The following is a 20,251-nucleotide window of genomic DNA, read 5'->3' on the forward strand; positions in this document are numbered from 1 at the left end:
TTGAAATTTATTCGTCAAACTAAAGCAAACGTTGCAAATCAAAGGAGATTTTAAAAGCTATTAATTACAGTACAGTTTGGTAGATCTTTTCTTTTTCTTCAAACAGTTCTTTTCAACAGCATAAAAAATAATACAAAAATTATTCGAAAGGGTCCTCTTTGTGAACTTGCTCTCTAAGTGCATCGATGATTCCCGATCTGCGCCAACCGTTTATTATGATTTCTTTTCTTGTACGAATATGATCATAGTATTTGGTGACCCATTTAGCATGCTGATTTTCAAGTCGACAGAAACATTTTCTGGTGCAATTCCATTAGCGATCTGGGCTTGCACTTCTTCAGCATACCACGTCTGTGTTTGGTCACGTAAAAATGATTTACATGATCGATTGACAGTAAGGTCAAGTGGTTGGAAGTAATTTGTCATATTATGAGGAACTGGAACCATCTTTCCATGATGTTTTTCGACTAGATCTTTGACCTTGTCAGTCCATTGTGCTTTGAATACATCTGCAATTAATAGCCATTTCTTTGATGAACGAAAACCAAGCTCTTTTTTCTTCTTTTGGACGTAAGGTACGAGAACCTTGTTGATGAGCTCAATTGATTTTTCTTCGTTTGACCAATGATTAATGCTATGTGTAATATTGAACTCTTTGGGAAAGTCGAATGTAGGATGGCAGCGGGCTGTTTTACCCTGGTAGATTATTTGCATCGGTAGGAAAACTCCAGAGAGACTGATTGAGAAAGTCCCTGTTACTTGACGATAATCAGCAGAGTTAGCTATCGGTACTAGCTTTTCGTTTTTCTTATCCATTGTATACTTGCTGAGTAAAATAAATGGCAATGGTGTCTGGTCAATGTTTATCACTAGATCGTCAGGTATATCATGAGCATCGACGAGTTCTTTAATAGAACGATGAAAAGAAAATCCCATCTCTTTCAAAAAACCGGGAGACACGGGCTGTTTTGCTGTTGTTGCACGTCGCTTTGTAAAACCAATCTGTCGGAAAATTGATTGACACCAAGAAAAATCCAAGTTTATTTGACCTCCATTTTCTTTCAACAGCGAACGGTCATTTGCCAAGACAATTATTTTCCAATGGCTATAGCAATATTGTAATTCACTGCGCATCCAGCTTTTCTCATGTTTTTGATCATCTTAAGAACTTTTTCATCGATTTCGGCTGGAAAAAGGGGTTTAGCACCACGATGCTTTCTTGGCAGTTCTCTCAATTCCCCTTGATCTGTTTTGGCTTCTTTGTAGCTTTTGACGATACCTCGAACCGTAGATTCAGGGACTCCAAACTTTCTTGCAGCAGGTCGTATGCCATAAACTATAGCCCATTTCCCAATCTCTGCACGCTGCAGCTTGTCATAATCGCCACATTTTTGCCTTTTCTTTTTTGGTTGGGGCTCGCTGATCATCTGCAACTGTTTTTGAACCTCATTTTGTTCAGAATCTCCTAGACCACAAGCTTGTGCACTCTCTGAGACAGTATCTTCAATTTTCTTAAAATACTTAAAGTGCCATGATTACGTTTTCAACGGAGATCTGTTTTAGAAAGACAAAACCATAACACAAACATATCAATGCAATGACATCTTACGTTCGAAAAGAAATTTTCGTTCGATTTTGCAATGCAATTGCATCCTCGGATGAAAACAATCACGTTGCATTTTGACAAGTGATTTTAAAAATGGCTGAGGGAAACTGCGTCGGTTGTCAAGCTATGACAAAATATCTCTGCTTAAAGTGTGGTGACTTTGCCTGTAACAGAAGTTTAAATTGTTCTGTGCCAACATCTGAAAGTTACCCTGGGTGGACAGAATGCAAAGTCACACTGTGCATGAAATGCGAGAAAGAAGAACATGCCTCTTTTTATCAGGATCACCATCTTGAAGATGGAAAAGATTACAATAAAAGCGAGGCTCAAGACCAAAGTGAAGTTGAAGGAGCACAGGAACTCGAAGACTTACATTTGACTTCAGATGATCATGATCTTGTTATTGAATGTGCTTCCAGAGGATTTCACGAGTACCGAAAGATTTGGTTACCAAAGTTAGGACAAAGGTTTACCGTGAAACGGGATAAAGCTAACCTTTTTGACCCATATTCCATAGGACTATACTGTCAAATCAAAGGAAAGATCGAGAAACTTTCAATTGTAGGGCATCTTCCACGAGAAATTTCGCGCTTTTGCAAATTCTACCTTGAATACAACGGTGTGATCAATGCAACAGTACGAATGACAAAGTTCCGCAGAAGTCCTTTACCTCAAGGGGGCTTGGAAATACCAATTAAATTATGTGTTGGAAAAGGAGATTCAAGTAACGAAGTCTTCCGAAAAATGAAAGGGTTCATGCTCGAAAATTACCTTGAGCCAGAGAAAATCCCGCTGGAGATAAAGGTCGAGGAGGAAGACGAAGACGAAGAGGTTTCATTGTAATTTTATTTAAAACAGAAAAGAAGTCACTATACCAGGTGAAAACTATCTCAAATTTTTACTTACAAAAACTGTTACTAAATTACATATCAATTTAGGGTTTCTTAAGCGACTTCCAAGTTTGTGATAGGAAAGCTATTCGCGCGGATTATTTTTCGCTCAGTCTTAATTTCGCGCACCTTAGGTCTGTGCCAATTCTAGTACATCGCGAATTTTAATACAAGTAAGGTATATATAATATTTATGCCCTGTTGGTCTAATGGCTACGACACTCATGTAAAGGAAAGATCCAGGTTCAAATCCTGGACAGGGCGTGAAAAAACCATTATCTTTATCACCCACAACCACCACTTTCATTTATATATCACAAAATTGCCATGTTTAGAAAAGACAGTTATACTTGTTCGTCTTGTCATGTTTCAAGGAATCTTTTCAAAATAAGGGTCACAAAAAATTTTCGCTTTCGAACCTAGGGGACTTAGTCCCACGCTCCGCAACACTTTCTATATTGATTACATACTATACGCATTGCTATAGACGGATTCGCGTGACGTCATTTGTTTATGTTTTTTGGCTACGCAATGCGCATGCGTAAATCATTGGAGTCAAAACAAAGTGGATCGCGGCCATTTTGGTTGCTGTTTTGGCTTGAAAACTGTGCTGGCTGGGCAAGAGAGAAAGAAAATATTTATATTTTTGGAGATTATATCGAAGATGCCTAGTACCTGTTGTGCTGTAGGATGTACGAATAGAAAAACTGAGGAAAGTAGCTTACATTTTTATCGAATTCCTCCACCTTCAAATCCTGAAAGAAGGCAGAAATGGATAGCAGCAGTTGGAAGAAAAGATTGGCACGAACTTCAAATCAACAATGCTAGGTTGTGTAGTGAACACTTTATTTCTGGCAAAAAATCTGAAAATAAACTTGATCCAGATTATATTCCAACACGATTCTTTCATTTGGAATCCAATGAAAGAACATTCCATCAGAAAAAAAAAGATTTGAACGTATCTCTAAACGTCGCGAAGTTAAAGAATCCACTTCTTCTACTAGCAGCACACTCCAGAATGAGAATGAATTTATTGATGCTGTTGAACCTGATTTTGTTGATTTTAAAAATTTATTTGAACTAGAAAAAAGCAAGACCAATGACTTAGCTGCTCAACTGGAAAAGGTACGCAAAGAAATGAAAACAGTTCAAGCAGACGTGGATTCAAAGAAGAAACTCATCATTCAATGCCACAATGACTCAATTAGATTGACCCAAAATAATCGAAATTTGAAAAAGAAACTCAAGAAATTAAAATCTGAATCGTTTGGTTATGAAAGTATAAAGTCCAATCCAAAAAAACACCTCTTTTATACTGGCATTATAAGAGACATATTTCAATTGCTTTTCAAGCATTCGAAGTTACCTATAATTTCAAAAAAGTTGCAATCTGAAGATCACCTCCTACTGGTTTTGATGAAGTTGAGACTTGGTATCAAAAATAAAGATTTGGCATACAGGTTCAAAGTTGCTGAATTTGTGGTATCTAAAATCCTTCGCACATTGTTGCCTGTTTTTTCAAAGTTTATGTTGAACAATTTTTTTTCATGGCCTGAAAAAGAAGCTCTTCGGAAGAATTTACCTGAATGCTTTCGCAAAAAGTATACCAGATGTGTGTGTATTATCGACTGCACTGAGATTTTTACAGAACGTCCTTTGGGATTAAATGCAAGAGCACAAACATGGTCTAACTATAAAAATCACAACACCATAAAATATCTTGTTGCTTGCTCACCAACTGGAGCTGTCACTTTTATGTCTGGAGGATGGGGTGGTCGAGTTTCAGACAAGGAGATAACCGTAAAATGTGGGTTTCTTGATTTGATTGAACATGGGGACCAGGTTTTGGCTGATAGAGGTTTTACTGTTATGGAGGAAGTAGCTACAATGGGTGGTATATTAGAGATTCCTTCATTTACCAAGGGGAAATCACAGTTGTCAGGTGGAGAGGTTGACCACAGTCGTCAAATCGCCAATGTGCGTATTCACATTGAAAGAGTTATAGGAAGAATGAGAAAATTTAATATCTTGAATACGCTCATACCGCTAACTCAAGTTGATTTACTGGATGATATTATGGTTTGTGTAGCTGGATTGGTTAATGTGAGTCCAAAAATAGTGGCATAATAATTTTAGTATCTTCTTTTGTGAAGGTAGTCAAGATTTTCCATAAGCATTTCATTGGTATTTGTTTATTTGATAGTTTTTTTTTTTTAAGTTTCATGTCACACAAGAGATTCAGATTTACTTAGGGAAAAACAAATGTTTCTACATAATAAAGAATAACACAATTTTCTTTTACATGCAACTCGATTAGTGTCCTTATTTCAATATTAAAGAATATTACATATTGATAATACAGCATGGATAATCACAAAAGTCTACTTTTATATTTAATAAAACGTATATACAGTAATTTAAATATGTAAACATGGTCAGAGCTTTTCCTAAGAATATCACCAAAATCTACTCTCCTTCATTTACTTTGTTTATTTTTGGTAATCTTTTTGCCTTTTGGTCCTACACAATCAGGACAAAACCATTGTTTATTTACTTGAGGTGTCCTGAGTACGTTGACACATGCATAGTGAAACCATGTAATTTTACATTCAGCGTTATCACAAGCGATCATTGGCTTAAAACAGGGACGTTTGCAATAACAATACAGCTTTTGAGACTCATCGTTTGCTTGGTCATTTTTACGTGATACTAGCTCTGGAAGTATAATTTTGAAAAACACGCTGTCAATTTTTGCTCTTAGTGATTCACAAAATAATTCATTTTTATCAACACATATTGATATAAAAATTTTTTGGACCAAACAAAAAAGTAGCAATAATTCCTTTCTGTCACCAACATTTGGAGTTGCATTTGAAAGTAATATTCATGGGTTTCCTTCATTTTGTCATAATTTGTTATTGGACAGTTTTTATGGGTCTTATAGTTTTCTAAGCCATGCTGAAAATTGAAGGGACATTTGATTTCTAGTAGCCCTTTTCCATGGCATTTACAAAACGTGAGGCCATCAGGACTTGCTCCAATATGGTGATATTTTTCATTGATATGAAGACCAGTAATATCCACTGTAAAATTTTCATGCTTAGTTTTCATCATTTCATTAAAACTTTTGAAGGCTTTTGGCTCTGATTCTTTACCATATTTCATTGATGGAGTTGAAATATTTTCATTGTATTGCATGATAGATTTTATTGTTGAAATTGCTGGTTTTTGAATATTACATGTATATGCTTTCTTGCAGTTGGATGAAGTGATTCTTCCAGCACGATAAAGCATCCATTTATTTGATTGGCTTTGGTCTTTAGTTATTTTAGTTAAATTATCATATTGTTTTTGATCTGTTTGTCCTTTGTAATTTTTGTAAAGTTTATCACAAACTTGTGAAATCTTTTGTTCACTGTAGTTCACACTACATGGGTCAAAAAAGCTGGTTAACAGTTCAGGCACAGTATTTTCTTCAGTTTCATATGCAGTATCTGTATCTTCACCTGAACTAGGGTCATCACGAAATTTGAGACTGATACATGTTAGAACTGCTGTATAAGGAGTTATTTGCTTTAGTTCTTTTAATATTGTAATTTGGGAGTCATGACAAAATTTAACAGGATCTGCACGACTAAATCCTTCAAGAGTTCCTTTGAATGGGCTGGCAATTTTAGGTAATTTCTCGTTCTTTTTGGGACGTTTAAAATTGATTTTATGTAAGGGTGCAGGATGGGCACGCTTTCTTGCCTTGTTCCATTCACACAGCTTACTAGTACAAGCATCCTCTTTGTTGAGCTCAAGCTGAGTGCATGCTTGCAATTTGAATAGTAATGCCCCAGTGTGACTGCAAGCTGAACCGAGCCTGAAAGTATAAAAATTTTTACTTCTTATTTGTTAGGATATATATGTATGATATAATACCTTACTCTGATTAATTAGTTTTAATTTTTATGTTTTTAAACATTCTATTTAATAGTGAAAGAAATGAGCAATATGAGCAATACAAATCATTTTTTATCTTATGTTTCTTACCCCGACATACAAGTACAATTGGCACTTAATATCCATCCACTTTTGTGTATGCAAACCCAAACTTCATAGAGAACTTCTTTCTGGCCTTGTCGTTGACTGGGTAAAACTTTAGTTTTGACAAAAGAAAAATTTTGGTGTTCAATCTTGTGAATATAAACTTGATGTACGTGTCCCAAAACAAAAAAGTTGTACGATTCAAGGGATTTGTAAGCTTTCATTTTGTCTTTTGTGAATTCACTTGGCGTTTCAATGAGATAGTTCCAAATATCAGGGTAACAAACATCAGGCAGCTGTTTAACATCAGTGGTCCAGTTACCCTCCTCTATGTTGAAAGGGTCTTCTAAAAGAACCTCATTTTCGAGTGTCAATTTTTTTTTATAATGCAAACGATCTTCTAAGATTAGTGTTTTAAAATACGGGGATTCTTCTTTCCATATTTCAACCATCTTCAATCACACTCTAATCCAAAAGGCGGGAATTTTCTTCTTTTTTTTGCTTCTCGAAACATAGTTGTTTTTTTTTTTGAAAAACGTGAGCATTTTTTAGACTCACGTGCACATTCAACTTTGAAGTGGAAAATGATTGGTTCCTAGAAAAAAAAAATCGCAATCATGTTTGACTCGATACCCCACACCTTTTCGTTGCAACCAATCAAAAGATACTATAAAGAGAAAATGATATTGTTATACGTAGCCATAATGATTGTTTTTATATTTTTCTGAAACCTTCGTCTTTACAATCCAGTAGAAAAAAAACAGAATCAAAACATTAGATTTATTATAGAAGATACAAGTCAGAGGGAAAACAAGCTTGTTATTTATTTCAGTATATCTGAGAACAAGGAAGAAGCAATTATTTATGCATTTCACAGCAAATCGCGGTTTGTTTTGACTCCAGTCCGCGTTGAGGCCTGGTAATGACAACAATGTGACGTCACACAGAAATAGGTCTATATACTGCTTTACTCGTATCCTGGATATCTTGAACAGTTGTATACCAATTTGGGCGCACTCTTTAGCGAAATGTAACTGGAGTTGTTTATGTTAAAAGTTTTTTTGCTTACGCACTCTAGGGTTTTCAGGATCCAGGAATAGACATAATCGTGTAGCAAAACTGCTATCGTCAATACTAAAGAAAACGGCGAAGAGGCGAAACAATCTGATGATGAAGTGATAAAAGTAGTAGTAGTAGTAGTAATATATATCGTGATAGATCATATAGATATGAAGTACTACATATGGAAATAACCTAAAAAAGGCTTTCGAGCCATATGTACACTGTATGTAAACTCAACATTCATGATTACAATAATTCATTTTTCCGCACACACACAAAAAAAACTCGTTTAAATATATAACTATGTCTGGTAATAAATATATATAAATATTAGGTGATATGATAATAATATATTAACAGACTGTCTATATATCCGTAGGCGACCACGTGGCTAATGCGAAAAAATGGGTTAAAGGATAGTGTATTGACGGTTGAGTAAATTTGTGCAAAAAAAAAAAAAGAATATCTTGTAAAAAAGTAGAGGGGGAAGGGGGTTAGCGCGGGCAGAAGGGAAAACAATAAGTTAGTAAACAAAAGAAAGTAAAGCTACTAGTACAAAATATAATACAGTATTTACAGGTGTTAAAAATTTAGATAAAAGTTAAGGATGTTTAAATGTCAGCTATTACTGATTTCAACTTTTCCGAGAATGTTGCTTTAGAGTAGTTACAGATTGTAAAACAGTATTCATTCCAATTTTTACTAGCTAATCTTGGTAGAGGAAATAGTTTACTATCAATATGGGGGAGAAACATACCTCTGCTTGCTGCCTGTCTAGTATGATGGTTATGAACAGTGCTAGATTGTTTAAAAAGTTTGTTTATGTTACTTGGTAGCATATTATTTTGAAAGTTATACATCAATTTACATGATTCCGTAATGTAAATATGTTTAAGATTTTGTAGATTTTTAATTTTTATAATTTTATTAATGACTTTATGAACCTTAGCGATTTGGACGTTAAGTTTGTCAAGTTTGGTATATGGAGATCCCCAGGCAAGGTTACAGTATAATAAATGAGATTGCACGAAGCTGGCATATACATTAACGATGCTGGTATTAAATGTTTGACTTTATGCAATATGCCGATACCTTGTGATGTTTTGATTTTTACTTGTGTTTCCTGTTCTTCCCAGTTTAGCTTGTCATCAATGTGTATACCTAGATACTTGACAACCTGTTTTTGTTCGATTTTAGAGCCCATGATTTTAATTAAAGGTGATTCTTCATCTTGTTTGTTCCTGAAATAGAGAAAATTTGATTTTTTAACATTGAGACTAAGAGCATTTGATATCAGCCATTCACTGATGTTGTTGAGTTCGTGATTTATGTCCTTAACAAGAAGATATTTGTTTTTTCGTTTTAGGAATAAGCAAGTATCATCTGCAAACTGGGTGACCTCCAAGACCTTGGATGCATTGCTAATATCATTGATGTATAATACGAAAAGTAGGGGCCCAAGTATGGAACCTTGGGGTACCCCACATTGTATGCTTAGTGGTGGAGATAAACTATTCAGAATGGAGACACTTTGCTTTCTATCTGTCAGATAGGATGCGAACCATTTATTTTGTATACCTCGGATGCCATAATGATGAAGTTTTCTTAGAAGGATGGTGTGATCTACAGTATCAAATGCCTTTGCTAGGTCAAGAAATACACAACTGGAAGGTGTTTTGTTTTTCAAGGCTTGAGAGACTTTATTTATAACTTCAAAAATAGCATGATTTGTAGACTTGTGCTTTTGAAAGCCATATTGAGCGGTGTTAATAATATTAAAACAATCAAGGAATGATACCAGCCTGGTATGCATTAGTCTTTCTATAATTTTGTCAAAGATTGGCAAAATGGAAATAGGCCTGTAATTTTTCGCCTCATATCTGTCACCACTTTTGAAGAGGGGAAGTACCTTTGCCAATTTTAGCTTGTCTGGAAATATACCACTTGAAAAGGACTCATTGACAATTTTACACAGAGGATTAGCTATTATTTCATCAACATCTTTCCAAATTTTTATTGGAAAGTGATAGATGTCAATGGCTTTTTTATCATCAAGTGACATTATGGTGCTAGTCATCTCTTCATGTGTGACTGCATTACAGAAAAAACTGTCACTTACAGGATTTGTCAAAAAATGTGTAAAATGTTCCTTGGATTTTGGAAGTTTTTTTACTAAATTTGGTGCAACATTCACATAGTATTGATTGACAGCTGATGCTATGTCACATGGTTTTGTTAGAGTTTTACCATTTTGAATTATTGTTGTAGGATGGGCACTAGTTTTCTTCTTTCCCAGTATTTGATTTATTCCATCCCAGTGTTTTTTTATGTTATTTTTGTGTTGCTCAAAGAATCTTTTGAAATAATAATACTTAGCGTTCCTTATTGTGTGATTGACTTTGTTCCTCAGGACTTTGTATTGATGTAATATTTCTATGTTTTTGTATTGAATATATTCTTTATAAAGTATTTGTTTTTCTTTAATTAAATCTAATATGTGATTACTTACCCATGGTTTTCTCAGTTGTTTGTGATCCTTTTTCTTGGTTTTCCTGAATGGTGCATGTTTATCTAGTACTTTGTTCAAGGTGTTATGAAAAAAGTCTTACAGGTCATTGACATTGTCAAAATTATTCAGTTTTTTGTTGATGTTTTCTGTCCGAAGATCATCTTTAAAAAGATCCAAATTGAATTTTGAAAAATCTCTTTTAACCATTTTAAGATTATTCCTATCTAATGATTTTAGATATATAATTATGAAATTAGGGAGATGGTCTGTCACAGAATTGAGAATGTTTCCACTAGTGCATATATCAGTGATGTCATTGTAAAATATGTTGTCAATCAAAGTGTATTTACCTTTTTCACTAAGCCTTGTTGGTTGCGTTATATGTGGAAGAAATGAGAAGTTCAACATAAAGTCTAGGAAGGTGTTTGTTTCAGAGTGATTATTGTAGTCAAGAAGGTTTATGTTGAAGTCTCCCATTATAATTTGTTTCTTATTCTCTTTTTTTGTTTTTTCAAAGATTTCTTCAAGATTGTTTTTAAATTTGTCTATGAATTTTCCTGTCGGATGTCTATATGTAATACCTACTAGGATGTTCTCATTGTGAACATTCAGTATCTCTATAAATAAAATTTGGAACTCTTCATTTTCAGTACAAAAAGAGGTAGAAAGATCTTGTCTTACCTTGTAGTTGAGATTTTCTTTTATATACAGCCCACACCCTGAGTTTCTAGTAGTACCACAACAATGTTCGTATACATGATAACCAGGTAGTGATTCAGGTTGTATTGTTGATCCATTCTGTTGCCAAATTTCAGAAAGTCCAATGATGTCAAATTTATGATCTAAAAGGTCAACTAGGTTGCACAAATTATTAATGTTTTTAGCAAAGGATCTTATGTTTGTATGTAGTATTGACAAGTTGTTTGAATTCATGTTGGCCTTCATACTAGGTTTGTGGAATTCATGAGTAGTATAGTATTTGAAGTTGTGGACAAATGGTACAGATGAGTTCCCAGAAATAGGATTATCGATTGTCAAGACTGGTAGGTTTAAAAGGTTGTCAAACTGGTTGGTGTGATAAATATTTAATTTACTTTGACAACGACAGTTTAACAAGGAGTTATAGGTGAAGTTGGTTAGTTCATCGTTAGTTATTTCTTTAAACGAAAGGGAACTACAATCATCACATGACCACAATTTTAAGTTTAACTTTTTTTTATTTTTATATGTTATATTAGCACATCTTTGGTGTATATAATGTTTACCAGGGCTACAGAAAATTAATGGACTTTTAATAACTTTGAGACAGAGACAGGTTTTATTAAGGTTAGGTGGTGGTATGCTGTTATTAGAACTCAGAGTAGAAAGTAAAGAGGTATTTCTTTGTAGTTGAAATGGAAGAAAATTGTTCAGACATGGATTACAGTACCAATTGCTCTCACATTTGGATAAAATTGTGAGAGTTTTCTTTGTGAGTTTTAAACAGGACCTATGGAGCCATGTGTTACACAGATTACAGTATATACAGTCAGTCAGAGCAGTTTTGGGACAATATACGTACTATAGTGTTCATTCATTGATTTGATCATTTTGTTGGTTCTGGTACGAGTCATAATATAGCTTGTTTATTTCCTCTTTAGTTAGCAATGTCACTGTTTTTGAGTTCAAACTGTCATCTTTTTTAGCTTTTACTGATCCATGTTTTGTCCATATGTATTTATATAACTTGGTATTTTTGAGCTTCTTTCTCGCATGACTATAAAGATCTCCGTTTTTAGCTGTCAAACATTCGTTAATATATATGTTTGCTTTTGTGTCATTATATCCCAGATCTGCTGTTGTGATTTTTTTTGAGAACAGTTCATGCCGACAATTGTAGAAACTCTCTCTTTTTCCGGCTGTCAAACTTGACAATGATACTGGCATCTTTATCCTTTGATGTCCGATGGGATATGTCAATATCCCCAATCGACAAGGGAATTTCCATTACGTTTGCTTATCTCAACAACTATTGCATTTGTGTCCTCGTCATTTATTCTTGGGATGCCCTTGATTGTCACCATCGTTCGTCGTCCATATTGTTCCAGGTCATTTGCCTCGTCTTTAAGAGCAGCAATTCTATTTTCGAATTCGCGATTTTTGCTGTCCTGTTTTTTTAGTGTTTCATTTATTGAGGTGTCCTTATTCAGAATGTTGTTGTTTATTTTTTTCATGTTGTCAATTTCCTTTTCATGTTGGCATATTTTTCCGTTTATGCCAGCTATGTCTTCTGTCAAACCAACCAAATTTTTGTTTAGTTGGGAGATATCGTCTTTTATATTGTGAATTTCTGAAAACAGGGTTTCATATTTGCAGAGTTTTGCGATTATGAAGTTCAGCTTTTCATCAGTCGACATTTCAGCAATCTTATCCATATCCATATTGAGTTCAAGAAAAATAATAGTAAATAAGTAGCGATAATAACATCCAGTAACTATATAATTGAGAAGTACTGATTGATTAGATAATGATTGATAATATGTTAGCTTTGAATTTTATTTATCACTCTTTCGTTCACCATTGTCCACGCACACGCTACTACATCCGCCATGTTTTTTTTTTTGTTGTTAAAACAACTGGGTGTTGTGATATAACTTGTCTAATGACGGCTGCTTAATTATTATAGAGGTAGTAACTGTTGAAATATAAACTTTATATATATTTGCAGAGTTGCTTCGACTGCTCCAATAACTTTATGACTCTATGACTCTAAAATTTACAAGACGTTCTCCTATTTATATAATAAAGATAAGATATTCTAGAATGTTCTAGTATATTCCAGATGTTCTATATTTAGCACATTGTTCATTATTCACTAGGTAAGTATATATTGTTCTCTATTTACTATTAGTAGTTTCTAGTATAGTTATCTTATTTCTGGAATATTCTCCAATGTCCCTTATATTTCTAGATAGTACACAAGATTCTAGAATGTTCTTACGGCAAGAGTGCCTATTTTCAACAGTAACCCTCTGAAGATTCTGCATGATAGCAAAACCCTTCCTTTTAACAAGGATTCTTTTATAAAAAAATACATGACTATTAAAGAGGAAGCGTAAAACAGTGGTGTGGCACAACACGCTAATAAAAAAACCATATAAAGACAACAAACAAAACAGGCAATTCAAACTAAATTCAGACGCACACGTTAAAATTAATAAAACTTATTATGACGAAACTATCCTTTTACGGATAAATCTTACAATAATTGCTAACGGAACAAAGGTAAACGATAGCAGAAAACGATCTGTGTGCCAGGACTTGTGAACCTGGCTGTAGCTTTAAGGCGAAAGTCCACTTCGGTCGCATAGCACGACGTACTCGACGCACCGCGCTCATGGCGTGTGTGCGCGCTTCAGTGTCCAAAGTCCACTATGTATTAAATATGTGTGCGGGAAACGATTAAAGGTTACCTACGATGCTTTTAAAAGTTTATTTCAAATAAGTCTTTACTATATGTTATTAAAGAATTCACATCAGAATTTCCACAAAACATTCACAAAAGTCAAAAAACTACTAATGAAAACTTTCATCTCACATCTGTACTAGCGTGCTTGGCGGCCATTAAAAACGGAAAATCTGCCGGTATGCCAAAGATCGAACGAGTTACGTAACAAAATGGTTAGAAATATTTGCAGCACGCTCTTTCTGTACGAATGCTTTAGCAACAATGGTAATCCTGAAGAATTGGTTGAACGATTTCTTTCAGTTATTCATCACTCATGTAATCGACATTCGTTTCCTGGTATCTAAATGTGAGCATGAAAAGTATTTTCTTTTTAATGCACACTCGAAGAAGACATCGAAGAAGAAGCACAAGTGTAAAAACGATGTAGATGAACTTTTAAAAATCAAGGAGAACGTTTTCTTAATTTTAAATTTAATTTCTATTATATGACGCCCAATTGTAAAAGTATCGTAGGTAACCTTTGAATGTCAACAATTATGGCAGCATAGGATAGAAGAAGAATTTTGAAAAGAAGGATGTTACTTGTGATTATCTTACGAAGAAGATTTAGGCAAAGGGAAGGTAAATTGTGAAGACAACGCGGACGTACACGGCTCTGCGTATGATGGATTTTTCTTGAGAGAAAACAAAAAGGAGATTATCACGTATTAGTGAAAGAAACCATGCTTTTTGATCATCAATACTTCTTCAAAATGTTTCGAATGCGTCCAGAGTAATAAAGAAATTCTAAAATTCTACACCGGATGCCCATCTTCAAAAGTTATTCGATTTATTGTTAAGCATTTTCGACCGAAACATTTAAAGCTCCGGTATTACAGACAATTCTGTAAAAACTAAACAGTATAGTCCAGCCAACTTGTTTTGTCAAAGAAAACCCAGTGCAAGCCGTTCTCTAAGGTTAGAAGATGAAATATTAATGACGTTGATGAGGATAAGACTTGATGCCCCTGTTGCTGACTTAGCTTTTAGATTCGGAATATTGACTGGACATATGAGGTGACTCAGCTAGACATTTTGGGTACCTTGGTTCAGGAATATAAGTCGAAACCCTTGTACCCTTTACAGAAGTCCTGTCCTACTCTCTCAGTCTGATTGTTTGTTTAATTTGTGTGCCAATTATCTTCTTGGAAAATTGAAGAATTGTGTTCTTTTATATGAGCATATTCATTAGAGGAGCAAAACCTCTAGAATTTCAATTTTAAGACCTAAGTGGAGATCATTTTTCGTGTCCCGCTAAGTGCTGCTGTTGGTTCAGTATCGAAATTTAAAAAAAAAACATTCTAAACTGCTTACATTTGCAATAGGTTGTTCCTCAGGTAAGAATTTCTTAAAATTTGGAACAGAAATTTCGTTCAGAATTGCCAATAAGATACAGACTAAAGTGGAGGTCATGTCATCTTTTCGTGTCCCGCTAAGTGCTGTTGGTTCAGTATGAGAATTTCAATAACTATATTTCCAATTTGCTTACATTTGCAAAAGGTTGTTCCGCAGCTGAGAATTTCTTAACATTCGGAACAGAATTTTCGTTATTCGAAATTGCCTATAAGGAACAAAGACGAGATAACTAACTATTTTGAGAAAGATAGACTGAAGCTGAGGTCATTTTTTCGTGTCCCGTTATGTGCTGTTGGTTCAGTATGAGAACTTCAATAAATATATTTCCGATTTGATTACATTTGCAAAAGGTTGTTCTGCAGCTGAGAATTTCTTAACATTCGGAACAGCATTTTCGTCTTTTGAAATTGTCTATAAGGAACAAAGATGAGATAACAAAACATATTGAGAGATACAGACTAAGGTGGAGTGTCAGAAGCAGTAATAATAAGAAATAAGTTACATATTGATAGGCAAAATTATTTGTATCTAAATTGCTAAATTAAATTATACAGATGATTGCGTCACTTATAGGCGTGATCATTAAAGTCTCCCGTTATATAGATGTGTTCCTATGTAATTGTTCATTTAAGTGTGCTTTTTATTTCTGATTTTGTTTCCAAATCGCTAAATTTATAATTGATAGATGTTTTATTTCAGGAACTTTCTTTTTTTAATTAAAAATTTGACTTCTTTACCCTTCTTACATACTAATTTACAAAAATTAGTTGTATAAAATTAAGCAACCGTTAAGAAACTTCTGGCCAAAACATTCTCTAAACATAAGCAGCTTAGACCTGTCCAAAATCCTCAATTGCTTTAAAAAAAATCGTGTATTTCACTTAGAACTTTGAGATACAGGATAAAGAAACAAAAATCTGATAAAATAAATCAAAAGACAGTTTTAATTCTAGTACAGTTATGCACTAGGCTTATTTTTTATAAGCAACTCGACATTTGACTAGAGTTACTAAAAGATTGCCTTAAAGGGAGGAAGGAAGTTAGCAGAAAATCGAACAATTATCAAAATCTTATGTCAAAAAATTACTCGTGTTTACCAACAGTTGTTTTATTTTATGTTAAATTTTTCAAAATAAGGAAACAAGGACCTGTTCTATTTAACGAGTTTAAACGATTATCTTAGGGAATGAAAAAAAAGCTGCGCAGTGCCAAAACCAATAAAGTCCAGCAATGTATCTTTTATAAACTAGCTGCTTTAAAAAATATACTTATATGTAGATTAAATATATTTATCTTACCTTTTTTTGTTAGCTCCTTAAAAAACTCGGTAATCTATAAAGAAAATGAAATTTGTTTTAAACAAAACAGTTTCTTCGCGCCTTAACAAATTGCTTTAAGTACACAAAGTACCTGTGATATACTTGGTCTTAACTCTGGAACAGTCTGCCAGGAATCAGTCATGAAATTTACAAGTTGCGAAATATTGTTTGGGTAAAGTTTCTTTAAATCGTCTACATCAGGTCTGTCTCCTTTTTTCAGTGCTTCCAGGATTAAGTAGTCATTAACAATTGCTAATTTGCTGCTCCAAGCAGACGTTTTATCGCTCATTATCTCATACGCAGTTATTGCCCACGAATACACATTAGATTGAAAAGATGCACATTTTACTTTGTTGAAACAGATTTCCTCACCAGTGTACACCAATGTCATACCAACAAGGACGTTATTTACATTTGTAAATGTCGACGTGATTGTGTTTTTAATTTCTGAAATATCATCAAAATCGGCCATTCTCACTAAAGGGTTGTGCTCTGTACCACAAAGCAAAAGATTCGAGGGTTTGAAGTCTTTATGAATGATATGGTGATCATGTAATGCTTGCAATCCACGTGTCGCTTGAATAATTAGGTCAATTCATTCACTAAGGTCAAATTGATCATCTTGGTTCCGAATATTAATGAATTGCGACACGTTGTGTACTGTTTCACCATGTAACATCAATGCGCAGTATTCAAATATCAACAAAACTGGATCCATGCAAAAGCCATCAAAACGAACAACATTTTTATGACTCAATTGCGCCAATTTATTTGCAACTTCGTATATTTTACATCTGCTGATTTTCTGCGTAAATACTTTTGTAGCCACAAAGCTTCCATTTACTTTATATTTATAAATATTAGAAGAAGCCCCCTCTCCTATTTTCTCACCCAAATGTGTTGCCAATTTTATTTCAAGTTTAGTAACATTGTCTGAAGAGGTACGCGCCTAATTTAAACAATATATACAATTATAAATAAGCCTTGTCTAGCCTTTTAAATTCTGACTACAGAAACATAACAATCGTACATTAGTCTGACAGTTTACACTAACAACATGTATGTTAGATAAGATGTTTCTTCCTAAACTTATTCAATGACTAGATAGTATCAGATGTTCCGGTGTCGCGGAAAATAAGTACTCCCCTAAAAAAGTACTCCCCAGTATTTATTTCCGGGAAAAAGGTACTCCCAAGTATATATTTCCCAGGAAATTGATACTCCCGGGAGTACTCTTATCCTAGGAAATAAAGACTCCTTCGGGAAATAAGTACTTCCGGGAGTATAAATTTCCTAGGAAATAAGCACGCTTAAGACATGAAATAGAAATTGAGGGAATTAATTTTCGCTTATTTGCGGGTTTTCTTTGCCAAGATTTGAACCAGCGAAGTATATTATTTCGAAAAGTTCTTGAAAATTCTTCACAAACCCCTAGGAAAATAAAAGAAACTCGTCCCCAATAGGTCAAAACCAGGAAAATTAGCTCACGCAAAATGCAATTTTTCTGATTTTATTTTTTGACCGCGAAAATGGATTCCCCCTCTTAAGTCAGATTTTGTCAGACTTTTAGACCCCCCTCCCCTATGAAGGCTGCCGTCATATGTGAACGATCCCTAAGTACGAGGGTAAACTGAGCCTTGAAGTATAGTTTTGACAATAATTATGAATTGTTATGAAAGCTATCACGTGATGTAAAAATATTTCGAAATTTTTTTGATGACGTCGCGATTTGGGGAATTTTTGGTACTGGGAGAACAATTCGCGATAACTTTTGATCGGATGAACCAATTCGCATGAAATTTTGCACAAAGGATCTTTGTTATGAAAGGTAACACGTGATGTAAAAAAAATTCAAAATTTTTTTGATGACGTCACGATTTGGGGAATTTTTGGTACTGGGAGAACAATTCGCGATAACTTTTGATTGGATGAACCGATTCGCATGAAATTTTGCACAAAGGATCTTTGTAATGAAAGGTAACACGTGATGTAAAAAAAATTCGAAATTTTTTTGATGACGTCACGATTTGGGGAATTTTTGGTACTGGGTGAACAATTTGCGATAACTTTTGATCGAATATGAGCCGTCATTAAATCCACCTCAACTTTTCCAACTTCTAAGATTTCCTTTTCTTTCTTCTCTACTTAAAGTTACTTAAACAAAAGTAAAGGACATGTTACAACACACAAAATAAATGATTTTTCCAATATTTGTATATAGCAAGCAACCTACTTCGTTCGTTCTTCTCCTGAACTTGAAAAAACTTTGTACGTTTGTTTTGATCGTCAGGGGATACTTGGAATTTTGAACAAATAAAATTGCTTTATTTTGATCACGTGATTTTGTTCATCCAATGAATTTTTTTTATTTTGATCACGTGATTTTAAAACAAAACTCGCGGCTTTTCTCGACAAAGAAGACATATTTTTTTCGGTAACATCAGAGATTTTTTTTCGGCGACATCAAAAGAAAATAACGATGTCAACTTTGCCTGTCACAGACACACGGAACTGGCGTATTATTATATAGATACATCTCTATAATCATACCAATTGTAAATGAAGGAATCTTCAGTTGTTTTGAGAGTGAATGGCTTGGTAAAATCTTTACCCTTGAAATCCGTTGAAGTGGGACTTAAACAAGGATTGGTTTTCTGGTACTTCCACATCTCTTTCAAATATATAACTGTTAATCAAATTAATGATATTGTTAAAAGAATAATCAATGAAAGTCCCAATTCTGGCGAAATAATTAATGACTCCCTAGTATGTAGAGGTGTATTCAAAGAGATAGATTGCGACAAGCTATCAAAAGAGTAAACCCAAAGCTTTTGAACATGGATAAAAGACGAATATTTATAAGAAAATACAATGTGCCATGTTCAAATGCCCTTTGGTAAGTATTTATACATATCACTGTGGTTTCTTCTACTTAAGGACGTTTGGAAATTTCTGCAAAAATATAAAAACGTATTAAAATGCTTTTATATTTCCAATTTATCATCATTATGTTTTAGGCATATGATAGATAGATAGTTTATTTTCTACTTTAACTACATTTACAAGAGATAGTTTAAAACAATAAAAAAATAATCGTGAATAACATCAATATACTAAATAAAACGCTGATTAATCTAAATCAACTATATAAAATGCGTGTCGTTTTCTATAGTTTCTTATAAGTATAGTTCTCTAAATTAAAGCTTTCGATATAGTAGAATAATAAGATATTTTTTCTGATTATGTTTTTTAAGATGTTTTAAAAATATGAATCAATTTCGTGTACGGTTTTAATATTTGCACACCTGCCTGTGCACCTCGGTAAATGTCGAAATGCAGGACATTTTAACACTGCCAATGACATCTAAAATCCAATCTTGTGTCAGCAAATTTTTAGAACCGGAAATTCTAACTGATGGAAACAAGTGGTTTTGTCCGCAATGCTTTGCACATAGAGAGAGTACTAGAGAAACGCAAATCAGTAGGAGTAGTGAAATCTTATTCCTGCATCTTAAAAGGTTTTTAAAACATAGTGAACATCTGGTGCAAGACAACAGAGTTGTTGAATGTGTTTCTTTACGTGACTCTCTCCTGCAACTACCTCTCGTCAGTGATACGGACACAATGTTTAATCAGAACTACTCATTGTTAGCAACAATTAATCAGTCCGGTACGTTAACCGCAGGTCATTATTGGGCTTATGTTAAGGATCCTGCCACAAATTCTTGGTACCACTGCAACGATAAAGCGGTTTGCAAATGCTCTCCACCTATTCTCAACAACAATTCATGTTATATTCTTTGTTACGTTCGCTGTTGATCCGCTTTTTCTTTCTTTCTTATACATTTATCATTACGTTTATAAAACCTGGACTTCCAGGGTCATGGGGGAGGAAAATGTAAATCCGAGCGGTTTTATATTACCCCAGCTAGTTCATTCGAACCAGTTTGCCGTCAATACCCAGAGGGTAAAGAGTTCAGCTCACTCTTCTCT

General features: G+C 34.1%; 3 protein-coding genes across 3 annotated transcripts; 1 reads left to right on the forward strand and 2 right to left on the reverse strand.

Annotated features, from left to right (window-relative positions):
• Positions 1 to 5,086: 5,086 nt before the first annotated feature.
• LOC130629359 (uncharacterized) lies at positions 5,087 to 7,548 on the reverse strand. The gene is made up of 2 exons (XM_057442513.1): positions 6,532 to 7,548; positions 5,087 to 6,361 (listed from the first exon to the last, which is right to left on the reverse strand). Exons 1-2 carry the CDS (start codon positions 6,975 to 6,977, stop codon positions 5,254 to 5,256), a joined length of 1,554 nt encoding a protein of 517 aa, XP_057298496.1. The 5' UTR covers positions 6,978 to 7,548; the 3' UTR covers positions 5,087 to 5,253.
• Positions 7,549 to 8,503: 955 nt separating this feature from the next.
• Positions 8,504 to 11,669, reverse strand: LOC130629748 (uncharacterized). Its single transcript, XM_057443087.1, has 5 exons — positions 11,658 to 11,669; positions 11,539 to 11,585; positions 10,197 to 11,366; positions 10,097 to 10,139; positions 8,504 to 9,874 (listed from the first exon to the last, which is right to left on the reverse strand). Exons 1-5 carry the CDS (start codon positions 11,667 to 11,669, stop codon positions 8,504 to 8,506), a joined length of 2,643 nt encoding a protein of 880 aa, XP_057299070.1.
• Positions 11,670 to 19,591: 7,922 nt separating this feature from the next.
• Positions 19,592 to 20,077, forward strand: LOC130629749 (uncharacterized). Its single transcript, XM_057443088.1, has one exon. The coding sequence runs from the start codon at positions 19,592 to 19,594 to the stop codon at positions 20,075 to 20,077; it is 486 nt and encodes a 161-aa protein (XP_057299071.1).
• The last annotated feature ends 174 nt before the right edge of the window (positions 20,078 to 20,251 follow it).

Source organism: Hydractinia symbiolongicarpus, chromosome 2 (genome assembly GCF_029227915.1).
Source record: "Hydractinia symbiolongicarpus strain clone_291-10 chromosome 2, HSymV2.1, whole genome shotgun sequence".
NCBI lineage: Eukaryota > Metazoa > Cnidaria > Hydrozoa > Anthoathecata > Hydractiniidae > Hydractinia > Hydractinia symbiolongicarpus.